This window comes from Harpia harpyja, chromosome 8, assembly GCF_026419915.1.
Source record: "Harpia harpyja isolate bHarHar1 chromosome 8, bHarHar1 primary haplotype, whole genome shotgun sequence".
Lineage (NCBI taxonomy): Eukaryota > Metazoa > Chordata > Aves > Accipitriformes > Accipitridae > Harpia > Harpia harpyja.
Window position 1 is genome coordinate 46423977 of NC_068947.1, and position 13105 is coordinate 46437081.

The 13105-nt window shown below is 41.1% G+C and overlaps 1 protein-coding gene across 4 annotated transcripts in view; it reads left to right on the plus strand.

Annotated features, from left to right (window-relative positions):
- Positions 1-13105, plus strand: part of GRAMD1C (GRAM domain containing 1C) — a 55504-nt gene that overhangs the window by 34100 nt on the left and 8299 nt on the right. For 3 of the 4 annotated variants that reach the window (XM_052794313.1, XM_052794315.1, XM_052794317.1), the window contains 4 exons: positions 3144-3303; positions 10153-10299; positions 11082-11200; positions 12337-12479. In XM_052794313.1, coding sequence (XP_052650273.1) covers positions 3144-3303; positions 10153-10299; positions 11082-11200; positions 12337-12479 — 569 coding nt within the window. The remainder of the gene's footprint in view (positions 1-3143; positions 3304-10152; positions 10300-11081; positions 11201-12336; positions 12480-13105) is intronic. The other variant, XM_052794314.1, reaches the window with a different exon arrangement.

A 13105-nucleotide genomic window follows, 5' to 3' on the forward strand; every position in this document is an offset into this window, starting at 1 on the left:
GTACAATCTACCCCAAGGGAAAGACCTTGGAAAAGCAAATAAAGCACTAAAGCATTTCTTGTAAACTTCACTGGAGTTGGGTACCTAATTGCCGTTTCTGCTTTAGAAAATTTGAGGAGGGAAGGAAGTTGATGATTGTAATAGTTTTTACTACCATATAAATCTTCTGGCTTTTGTCACTTGCTAAAACTGATCTGGAGGTTCAGCAGGCTTTAAATAGTTCTGCCAAAATCCAAGTTAATGGCTAGAGACTCAGACCCAGCAAACAATACTGGTATTTGTCAGATATTAAAAGCTTAGTTAATGGGATAATGGGCATCCCTCATGGAAATCCTAGCAGTATAAAACAAGAGTTTTGGAGAGCTGTAAGGGAGGCCTGGGAGGACTGGATGCTCCTGGAATCTGGGCTCTTTAGGATAACTAAAAATCTGCCCGCGTAGCCTTGGTTTGGACTTGTGAGTCTTATTTGCACAAGAGCAAGCCATTTAAAAATAATTGCTCTGCCTGGAAAAGAAGTGTTTTGTTTACCTACTGGGTGCCACTCCCAGAGATCTCTTGCAGGTGCTAAATCTAATGGGGCATGTTGGTAAGGAGTAATGCCTAGGGATTTAGTTTGTATGCAAGGAAAAATGCTAGGATTCTCCCTTGAATAAACTGCCTTTTTAAAAGTCCTTTAATTACAGTGTAAAAGTGCAGTCTTGATAAATGCATAACTAAACTGTTTAGCTTACTGTTTCAGTGTAACTAAAATACATAATGATTTTGTTCAGCTGTATGTGTCACTTGGTATTTCTCAAGAATGTCAATGCTCTCTCGACAGCCCCAGGATTACAGCATATTCTGTAGAAGCACAGGGGCAATAGGTGGAGGCAGTAGTGCTTAGAATGTATTTATCAAAAACCATGGTACTGATGACACAAAACACAGTTAATCACCTTCCAAAGACTTGAGGGAAACAGGTTTAGCCTCTCCTGTACCGCTCTGGTAGACAAGTCCCAAAGCTTTCTTCAGAGGAAGATCTGAACTAATGGAGGGGTTGGCTATAGTACTTAGCCTGTCTTGGAAAAAGTATTGTCAATAGCTGTCCATAGTTGATTAAAGAAAGTCTGTGTGTAACACCAGTCATGGCTCGTCTCCTTCTCTAAGTGCAGTTCATCTCAATGTGGGAACCACCTTACTGCCTGTATTTTCAACCGTCTTCTTTCTTCCCAACGGATGCCTTGTAGGGAGGCCTTCCAGTCCCAGAGCCCACTGTTCAGAGGTTAAAAAGCAGAAAAACCTTGGCATAGACAGAGCTTAGCAGTACTGGACTAGCTCAGGAGATAAATGTACATAAAGAAGAAATTACACATCTTTAATTCCAGCTGACAGATCTTAAAATCATTACTCTCTAGTGTAGAAAAACCAAACTCCCTGCCCCCAAACCCCAACACAAAAAACCTGAAGAAAGCTGTGTTTGAGTTGACCAGTTATTCCAAAAGCCACAGCATGAATCTGCTTTTCCCTGACATCATGAAAGGCTTTTTTTGTAGGAGCTGTTGCTCTTGTATTCTGTCTTGAGCCTGACTTTCCTGCTCTGCTCATGGCATAGTGGGCTGCTCTTATGCTGCTGGTGGGAGCTCCACTTGTTCACCAGATCCCTAATCATCATCAAAATGCTATGAGAGTTCCTTGGATTTCTGCTGGATCTGTGTATAGGTTTTTAGATTGTTTTACCACAATTAGCTCCTTTCTGACTTCTATCTGTATTGGTAGAATATTTTGATGCAGAAATGTTGGTTCTGTCTTAGTTCCTGTTGTGTGACTGAGTATAACTTCTGGCATGGTAGCTCCTTTTGATAGGAGCATTTCTTAATTGATCTGCTTTGATTTGCTTTTCTGATGTGCAGTCTTCCTTTTTTTTTTTTTTTTTTTTTTTTGTCCTTGAGGGAGTATTTTTGCCTGCTTATACTGCAGTCAAATTCATGCCTGTCTCTCTTTTACAGCCACCCACCTTCTGTTAATGGCCCTCAGTTGCACAAAAAAGTAGATGATCTTTATTTTGAAAAAAGCCAAGAAGTACAGGAAGTACAGGATGACTATTCAAGTAGTGCATGCTCTTGGTTTTTTGAGTCAGTGCTGAATAATCTTTAGGAATGATGGTATTGCAGATGAATCGGAACTACTCAGTTGAGGAGGCCTGATCTTATTTATTATGGTCCATGTACTACTGCATATGGGGGCCTGTACTACTGTTGATCCCAGCTGTTCCACTGGAGGTAATGGGAGCTTTGAGGAGAGGTTTAGAATGAAAACTATGATTCAAAGCTAGTAGCCAAGTTTTTTGGGTGGCATTTTGAGATGTACGAACCTTGTGCATACAGTTTCACTAGAAATTACTTCTTGAAGTGTGCAATGGCATGTAAGCTTAGCCGCCAGTTATTATGGTTTAGGGTTAAGAGCTGCATCATTGATTCAGTGACTGATGTTTTGGGGGATTTCCTGCTTATGTGTTAGAGATGGCAAATGATACTCCATTGCTTTGTTTCCGAGAAGTAACATCTTATAGGTAGGATGGGTCTAGACAGTGTTTTAAAACTTCTTTTTTTTTTTTTCAAAGGATAATGGAGACCTGCAAAATAAGAACACCTTTCAAATGTGTAATTGGGATGATCTAATCTTGCTGAAAAAGGGAGGCTCTGCCTATTTTCATTGTGCTTCCCCTCAAGATTGTTGGACCCCTTGCTAAACTGGCAGGAAAAAACTAACATGATCAATAAAAAGTAAATAATCTGTGTTAGGTTAATGAATTTATAAATCCTAGCATTGATGCAGGGAAGAGGACCAAACCATGCAGGTGGGTGCAAGGCGACTGGATGGGGAGTAAACTGTCCCTTTTAAGGCAGCTCTTGATACAACAGTACAGATGAGTAAGTCTGTCCCTTGTTACCAGGGTGAAGTGAAAGTTTGAAATAAAGAGGAAGGGAAGTTGGCTGGGGTAGGGGAACAAGTGAGACATTAGTGCTTGACTGTGTGGTAATTGAGCAGATAAAACTTGTGGGCTTTCTTCTTTGAAAGTAACTTTCTCTCTCTCTTTTTTTCTTTTTCTTTTTTTTAATGGTCTGTGATCACTGATGTGGTTTTTTTTCTCTTGGTTGTTTAAGGTGGAGGAGTCCCCAAGTGAGAAGCAAGTAAAGAGCCCTCTTCCATCTTCAGAAAGAAAACCTGTTAAGCTAGTCAGGAGCAGGTCTTTAGAAAAGTCCTTGGACCTGAATGAGAATGAAAATCTTCCAGAGAAGAGCAGTGCCTCAGATAGTGAAGAAGGTAAATCTCTTTAACAATTGGGATCTGTAAGACAACCTGACTCTGGTGTTCCATCTCACTTGTGGAGCAAGTTAGAGAACTTTCTGATCTTATGAAACTTTTTTGCTCATTTGTTTCACAGAAATGCACCAAAAAACATCTTTGTATCTTACTTAGTTTCTGAGGAGAAAAAAGAAAGTTGTTGTTGGGGGTGCTTAGAACAGTAACAAGTGGTTTTGCTTTTTTCCCTCTGGTGGGTGAAGTGTTGCTAACAGCTTAAACTAAAAAAAAAAAAAAAAAAAAGTTTCTTGACAATGTGGTGGTGTTTGTTCACTTTCAATGCTCTCACAGGTATTTCAAATATTTTTCTTTCCTTTTGTTCTCCCTTCTTGGGAACTGAGGGGAAACATTTCAGACTGTTCCCCAGTTTCTGCAAGATTGCCCTACCCTCCCCACCTCCCCTTCTTTACACTTCTACTTTCTTAAGGCATATGGGCTTCAATGTTATTGATGGATTAAACTGAGGAATTCACTGAAAGTGCAGGCAAGACAACTTCCCAGCTTTCAGGAGTGTATTGTGCATATTCTGAATCTGGTCTGAACAGGAAAAATCTTAACATGTATCTTGGCGCAGATTACGCTTTGTGTGCCAACAAAGTTAGTATATTAATGGATCCTAATATACCATCATCATAACTCATACTTCATTACCCAGTACAAGATGAGAAGAAACGTGGATATCACAGTAGTGTAGAGATTGTAACTTGGCTGTTACGTGCTTCCTTTCCTCTTCTCACCACAGGAGAGAAAAGCGTAGCTGTATGTCTCATAGTGGTTTTGGTATAAGCATTTCTGCTGTGTCCTGGGGAGAGAGTAAGGCCGGAGAGTGCCTTCTACCCAGGCTGGGTGGCAGTGAGACTTCTGCTGAGGTCTGTGGGTGCTTGTTCTGTGGTCCCACAGTAGCACCTGACAAGTTCTTGCTCTCTAGGGTGAGCTTTACACTTACCGTGCCAAAGGGCTGTAGCTGTTCAAACAGCTCACTGAAATTGTGGTGGATGTTGTGTTAAATATCTCCGTCTTGGACTCTGTAAATTGTGCACAACCTGGATTGGTTCCAAAGTTGTATGGTGGTGTGCAAATGAAAGACAGAAAATCTCAACAATAGCAGTGTGTCAGTAGCAACTGAATTACTTCTTTCATATGCAAAGAGATAACTTTACTTTCATCACCTGTTGGCAGGAATAGAACAGTTCAGTTAATTGAGGGCAGTTCTTAATCTGGCTGAGAAACTTTGCCTCTCATCCTTTCAAACACAGTTGACAACTGAAGTTGCTTGCAGGTGTCATTATGTTGGGATCACTGAGGTGTCCAGGAAAGCTTTCAAAGTCAAGGATTGAATTGTCTGCCTGCAAGTTGTGATTGTTGCCTGAGGATATACTTTATATTCAACTAACTTTTCTTTTGCTCACCCATACTGCCTTGGTGTTTGCTTGAGTTCAGATTCAACCAGATGCATGTCAGGTGGTACTGTTTTTGTGAATATACCTACTTGAACAGGCTGCTGTTTATGCCATACTCCTACACACTTAATAAGCTTCACAAATTATTTACTCCATCACAGGTGTGTCTTTTAGAGCAGCAGAAAGTTTTGGCCTTCAGATGTTTTAGATATCTTGCAGTTATCCTATCCTCTTAGTACCACATCTCTCTTCTGTCTCTGGATTTTATTTTTGATGGCAAAGGTCTCCAGTGAAACTGATTGAGAATAGTCCTGTTGTCTTTCATGCTGCTGTTTGCCTAAATGATAGCAGTAAATACTCCCTGCCTGGGTGATGTTGAGTAAATAAAGCATATTAAACTGGAGATGTCTCTTTAATAAAAAGAGAACTGACTTCATGCTACTTTTCTTATTTCTCCTCCCTCCCCCAAGACTAGTCTTTTTTTACTCGGAGCAGGATTTTCTAGTCCCACAACATCTTTTCTCTCAGATTCCCTTCTTCATGCTTAAAATTTTTTTTTCTTCTGTTTCTGTCTGTTTTCTGTTGCATTTGCGCTAAGCTCTTACAAGGTGAATTCCTTCATGCAAATGAAACTAGCTTTCCTACACGGCAAAGGTTTACCCATGCGATTAATTTCTCTTATGTCCTCTGGCTCATACTCAGGCTGCCCATGGAGGTGTCCTGGCAAATAAGGTGAGGGGCAAGCTCAAGATTGTTGTTCTCCAACTCCTGGTCCACCTGACACCCAAAGCTGGAATGCCAGAGCCTTAGCAACACTAGTTCCCTTGCCCTAAGCAATTCTCACATTGCTTACTTGGGGGATGGGGGGGTATGTGTCTCGCTATGTACTACTGGCCTATTGACCTGCGTCTTGGTGCTTTTGTTCGGTTTCATAAATTGGAGTATAAATCTTGAGCCATGACAAACTTTTGGCTAAGTTAAAAATTAATATCTGCGGTCTTGATTCTAAATGGGAGAAAACAAATTTTAGTTCAAGCACAGAATATGTATTTCCAAAATAATAGAGCCAGGAGATTCTGAATTTCCTCAACTGACTTTTGTATGTAGGTTTTTGTGGTTTGTTTTTTGTTGTGGGTTGGTTTTTTTTTTTTTTCAATGACGATCTTCAGCAGCATAAAATACTTCAAAGAAAGAAGGGGGAAGCAGGAAATTGGAAAACAGCCTTTTCTGTATATGGGGACATCATAAATTCCTGATGTCCTTGCATAACTTGACAGCCTTACTGTTGTTTCTATTTGTACCAATAACCACCTTAAATGTGTTATCTGCAGGAGAGCGTAACTGCTTGCACTGTAGTGCTGTGAGATCGGTACAGTAGTGGCTTGACTTTTCTTGCAGATAGGGATATATGGGGCAGAAAATGAAATACAGGGTGACTGAAATTAGTTCAGCCCTGGTTCGGTTGGTGGTTCCCCCCCCGCCCCCGATTTGAAATTTTGGATATACAGTGTATGTAAGGAAGAGTAGCCCTGTTACCTTGTTGGCATTTTAATCAAAATACCAAAAGCACCTATTCTGTTGAACATATAACGATCAATTATTTGTTGCTTTGGGGTTTGGAGGATATATGTTTGAGTTATCCAAAAGCAAAAGGAATAAGGTTTTTTTTATCTTGTGAACTGGAAGAAGCTAGCATTGTCACAGTACTTACTCAGTACCTCCCCAACTTAATTTTGTACTTGGTCTTTTAAAGTATAGGAGAGCTCTTTGATAATGGTTAATATTGGTGATGCAGTCTTTAAATAGATGGTGTCTGGAACATGTTCACTCTAGGAATTGGTTTTATTGACTTGATTTCAGGTGTATCTGGTTAAAGGCTCCTACCTGCATATTCTTCATGCAGTGTGCAATTTTTCCCCATCCCTAGCGGCACAGAAATCCTCAACAGTGCCAAGATTTGCATATATACAGGTTTTTTTTCTCCTGATCCTCCCCCAACTCTGTGGAGTGGAAAAATCAGCCGTCTTATTAATTTGTTTGATAGCCTCTGCTCTTATCAGTTCAGCTTTCTTAATTTGCTTGTGGTGTGTGTTTAGCTTCAAGCAGTTGGTTGTTAATGGGAATTTTAAGAACAATTTTTTTCCTGCCCCCTTCCCCCCCTCCAGTTTTGTCTCTTTATTTTTTTGCACTGCAGATGTTTTCAAACCTCTGCAATCACTGCTGCATAATAGTATTATATTCAAACATTATTTCACAGCTCGCTTTGCAGTGATGAAAATGACCTTATGAAGTGCAAGGCAATAGTGGGGGAGGGAACAGACTTGCTGTCTTCAGGCTGAACCAGGACACTCTGGGTAATATGTTTACTTCTAGGTTTTTGGGTCCCTAGGGATCTTAACCTAAAGTCAGAATAATCTCTTGTTCTCTTATCAGACAATAGCTCCAATTCATCTATAAATGTATTCAGGCTAAGAGAGTTAGTGGTTAATTGCATACTGCTGAGCAGTTAGAACAGCATTAAAAGTGAAGGAGTTAAACTGCTATCTAAGATACCTGCACAAAACGTTTTGTTCATAAACAGTATTTCTAAGCCAGTCCTAGGTAGAATGCTTGTTGCTCTAGTATGGAGATAAACAAAAGGCAGGTAGGTTTACCTGTGAGTTAAAAGAAGACAGTAGACAAACATACGTATTCATTTGTAGCAGGGACAAGTGGTTAAAGCGTTCTATTCTGTTGAAATTGCAAGTGTGTAAACTGTACGCTTACTCTTTGCTATGCTACTGTTTCTGCTCACTGCTTCATCTAGGATTTCTACAGATAAACTCTGAGAAGCCCGGATGGAAGTGACTTGAAGCTTGTCAAGCTCTCAATGTATGCAGTGACTTGCTTCCGCAGATGTGGAACTCACAGCAGCATTCATACATGCACGCACCTTCCAGACCTATTGTCTGAAAGACTTCCAGGCTTTCTGGAAAATAGCTGTTAGAATCCTAGTGTCTAAAGTGACTGATGGGCCCAATATATCAAGCCAGTTTCAGCTTGGATTTTCTGAAAATACTGCTTTATGTCATAACACCATTTGTTAGAATTTTGTTAGTTTGTTCCAAGAGCTGAAAGGGGTTGTAAGTAAAAACATATTTCTCAATAGATACTCTCATGCACTTGGCACTTCATTGACTGTTAGTAGAGACATGACTAGATTATGTAGGTAAATCAACTAGAAGGAAATTTTGTATAGACCCATGGATGCTCTTGCTTAAGACTTGGTACAAGGAGGACAGACTTCATGCTTGAAGAGTAAAATATCTTAGTAGCAAGATCTGCACCTTAAGGTAATAACTCATGGGCTTTGTGCATATGAATTGCTGTGGCTTACCAAATTACCTGGCATCAGCAGAAACATAGTAGCTGTCCTCAGACCTTTCAGGGGAACATGAAGTTGCATTGTTCAGCTAAGCCTCACTGGGGCAAAGGTAACTCGTATTACCTTGCATTTGCTAAGATGTATATACAAATAGCTGTCAAAGTTTATCTGATGCATGGTGACTTGATCGTGTGTCTGGGCCTTTGTATTTTTTTTTTTTTGAAGTGGTAGCAGATTCCTTGGGCATGTCAAGGTCCAGCTGAGTAAGACTCAACCAGAGTAACCAGGTTTGAATTACGTGGTACCTGACTCCATGCGTGTTAGCTGATGTGCAGTAGGCAAAGGGGATGTCAACAACCCTATGTAAAGTTTCCTCTCTCTTAGCAAAAGAGAGGAAGTGGGGAGTGCACGCTGAAAGAGGTCTGTAATGTTGAGGTCTTGTTAGCAGAGGTCAAACTTACAGTTCACTCGGACTGCGTTTTGCTAGAATTAGGTTCAGCTCTGAGAGGAAATATAGTGAACATAAGCTGAAAACCCAGGCTGAATTTCTGGCTTGCCACAGAATGCTTCAGCACAGCAGAATCTGTATTATAGCCTGTAATGACTGCATATTGGCTGGTTAAATAGGCCTCTTAAAATGTGTGCTTGCTTTCTGTCCCACCTTGCAAGTGTATAGACTTAAAATTGCATAAGCAGAACATGGCATGGGAAGGAAGTCCATCTCTTGTGCAAGCACAAAAGTGTGGCATTCATACTTCACTTTTGGGGTCCTACATTGAAGCCTGCCTAAGTCAAAGAAAACTTTTTTGGAGGCAGATGTATAACAGCGACCTTCTAGCAGACTAGAAGCAGTACTAGAGCGGAAGTCTGTTCAGCGTCAGAATTGGATTTTCTTGGGGACTGTTGTGGTGTTTAGTTGCTGCATTTGCATTTATCAATACTGACTGCTACCAAGCAGTAATGTTTTAAGTGTTGTAACCTTAGCCTATAGGCAGCTTGTGAACTATAGCTTGATATTTAGGCTACGTTTGCATTGGTTGCTGGCACTGACCTTTGCTAGCTCTAAGCATTCATTTGCATCAGTTGAAAGGTTAGGCATCCTGACTTCTGTCTTGCTTCCACAAGATTTGCTTTCAGGCTTTTTGTTTCGTTTTAGTAATGTGTGGGGGTGGGGTTTTTGTTTGGTTTTGGTAATTACAGTTTAGGATGGACTTGTTTCTAAAGCATAAGCAGATTGAGTTGGGGTTAGCAGAAGAAACTGCTTGCCCTCCAGGATTATAATTCCATCCCTTATCTCTTGCAAGAGTGGCTGAGACAACCACAAAGCTGAGTCATGCCAGCAACCAACAAGAAGCAGAAATAGCAAAGGTCAGTGCTGCAGCCACAGAGTGCTACTGGGGCGCTTGTTGGTGGTTTTGAAATAGGGAATGGCATCAAGCATCTTGGTGCACTTTTCAGGACTGCAAAATGGAGCAGGGTACCTCTTGTGTTCCTCCTATAAATAGGTATGGAGGGAGGAACAGTTTGAGGAACTGTTTGGGAATCTACCTGGTCTCTTAGACTGTGGACACTACCAGCATTACAGATGCTAAAAGCAGAATTCTGAAACTAGCCACCAGTATGAAGAAAGCTAGTATGGTTTTACTGTCCTGCTTGCTATGCATGTGTCCTTTGTACAATAGGCAAACATATTAATGAAGAATATGCTAACTTTTTGTCTTCCCCGATGTTTCCTGTAGGATTAGTAGAATACTGAAGGCAAAACTAAAGGGATGGGACCTTGTGATGTTGATTTATTGATTTATGTTTGCACAGGGAAATAGCGGGCTGGGGGGTGGGGGTGTTGAAAATCAATTCTGGACTTTGCTCCTGAAGACAACCTACCCACCAAATCATGTGCTGCTATCTTTACTGGGTTTCTGAGGGTGAGAAACAAATGCTGATGCAAGCTTGGGAGGGATTTGAGCTGTAATGAAGCTTAGAATATTATAAAGTTTCTTCATAATACTATTCTTTTCTTAACCTGATTTCTCTGCCTTTCCTTAGCAGTGAAGGAGACTGTCTCTGAGAATGATCTCTATGGGAGACTTTTTATAAACAGAGTTTTCCACATCACTGCAGACAAGATGTTTGAAATCCTCTTCACTAATTCTCACTTCATGCAGAGGTTTCTCAATTCCAGGAGTATAGTAGGTAATAGACTCTTCTCCCTTCTGTCTGTGTTGCAAACTATACTGAAAATTTCAACCTCTGAGAAATGTTAAATAGGGCTAAGTTGAATTTTAAGTTTCTCCTTGCTTTAAAAGAATTTTGAAGCATTAAAGTTTCACTGTGAGAGAGGGTATTTAAAGCTAGCCTGTTGTTTCTGTAGATCAGTCACATTTCAGAGTAAAAACCTAATTTCAGTGCACCACAGAACTGCACCTTAATGCCAGAATTTTGCATAGGCTACTAAGTTGATGCATTCTGTGGGGTAGTGAAATGTGTATGGCTGACACACAGGCAAAATCATTGCATCCTCCTAAATGATACTCACAGGCTTTAATTTTCTGGATGAGTAAATTTTATTCACTGAGATCATAAGAACAGAAAATTAAGTCAAAAAGGGTAGTATTTATTCAGTGTCAGCTTGGAAGGCAAAGTGGCAAAAGCATTTGATAATGCTAAGTGAATCTCTTCAACTTTAAGCAGATGGGAAATGACATATTTTCATTTCATTGCTTGCTCTTCTCCCCACCCTCAAGTCTCTTTCAGTAGACTCAGGTTCAGCTACATAGTGCCTCACCTTTGTTCATCAGTGAACTACAATTTTCCTTTTTCCTGCAAAACCCACAACCATCTGGAATCAGCGCGCGCTCTCTCTCTCTCTCTCTCTCCCCCCCCCCCCCCATTCCTAAACTCTTAAGATATGAAAGGGCAGAGATAATGCCTTTTAGGTAATCTGCATGTGATATTTTGTGTAATTTCTCATTTAGATGCTGTATCAACCCCTTGGAATAGAGATTCCAGTGGCAATCAGTTGAGGACTTTGACGTACACTGTAACGATTAACAATCCACTTTGTGGGAAGTTCACGACTGCAACTGAAAAGCAGGTACTGTGTGCATGTGTGTGTCTGTCTGGTGCCCTTTAAAGCAAGGGAGAGGTCAACTCTATGATCTGTCAGAGATCTGACCATGAATTAGAGTTCAGTGAGCTGAATGTGGATCTGCAGTTTAAATGTAGCATCTCTAAGGGTAGGTTGCTGCCCCTCTTACCATTAGTGAGCAAATGCCAATGAAATCAGAGAGGCCTTCTACCTTTACAGATGGCTGTAAACTTCTCCTACAAAGTCTGTGGGGAAAAGTATTAACATCTCTTATGAATTGGGGGGTTAAAAGATGCAATGAAATGCTTTCAGTGTCCACTTCTGGGCTCCCCAGTGCGAGAGAGAGATAGAAAAGAGTCCAGTGAAGGGCCACTAAGATGATTAAGGGACTGGAGCATCTCATATGAGAAATGCTGAGAGCTGGGACTGTTCAGCCTGAAGAGAAGGCTCAGGGGGGATCTTACAATGTGTAAAAGTATCTGAAGGGAGGGTGCAAAGAAGACTGAGTCAGGCTTTCACCACCAAAGGCCACACCTTTCAGTGGTGCCCAGTGACAGGACCAGAGGTGATGTGCACAAACTGAAATACAGATGGTTCACCCTGCACATCACGAAACACTTTTTCACTATGAGGGTGATAGAGCGTGGGAACAGGTTGTCCATAGAGGTTGTGGCATCTCCTTCCTTGGAGATATTGGAAAGCCATCTGGACATGGTCCTGGGAAACCAGCTCTAGGTGGCCCTTCTTGAGCAGTGTTCTTGGACAAAATGACCACCAGAGATGCCTTCCAATCTCAACCACTCTGTAATTCTGCTTTGGGAAAGGTCTCATAGGTCAGTCTCAAAAAAGGGCTGTGGTCATGGGTCAGTGGCCAGCCTTGCATCTGGTACTTGAAGTGGCAGTGGGGAAGTACTGCAGCTGCCTATGTTGGCTCTAGTGGGAGGCATCTTCTCTTTCCCCACCTCATCTACACTTGCCATTCTGAACTGGTTTTTACTGTGGTTGTTCAGGCTTTCTCCCTACTGTAGTTCACTTGGAGTCGGTTGATCTAGCCTAAGGAATTCAGGCTGGAAGAAGAAAAAAAAGTAAAAAAAATCAGGTACCATGAATATACCTTTTTTTTTTTTTTTTTTTTATGGTAGATCCTGCATAAACAGAGCCAGAAAGGTCAGTCTTATCAGGTGGATGCTGAGGTACTGACCCATGATGTCCCCTACCATGATTATTTCTACACTGTGAACAGATATTGCATCAGCCGCACATCCAGTCACAAGTGTCGATTACGGTGAGCCTGAGTGGTCCACAGTGGGAGGGGAGAAGCCAAGGCATGTATGTTATGGGTTAATGAAGTGTGCTTATCAAAAGGTCTGCCAACAGCATAGAGAAGGTCAGTTTCTCTCTTCTGAAAAATAAGCTTGGTTTATCTTGTCACATGTATGCTGTATTTGGATCTCATTAATTCACTGAGAAACGAACTCTTATGTTGACTCTGAGGTACAGAACTCATCTCCAAGACTGAATTGGGTTCTGACCAGTCGTGCGTTTTCTAGTGCAGCTGTGTTAGTGGGATAAATTGGAACTACTTGAAATGTTTTATTACAAAGTTTCCCAGATATCCTTGCTAAGGGCCTGCAGAGGAGGATGGTTTCATAGGAAGGTGCAGGGAAGATAGAACGTACCTACTTTTGCAGGGAAGGTACTCAAGCAAATCAGACTTCATTATTAAACTCTACCTAGATAGGGGAGTCTTAGAAGGCACTTCCCTTTCCTCTCCCACTTGTTGAAAATGCCTGAAGTGATCAAGTTCCATGTTCAGTGCATTTGTGTGACTTTCTGACTATGTAATCCTTGGTAGTTTTTGTGCTGTCTTTAGTAAGACCTTTCAACTCAAACTTCATCAGTACCCAGGAA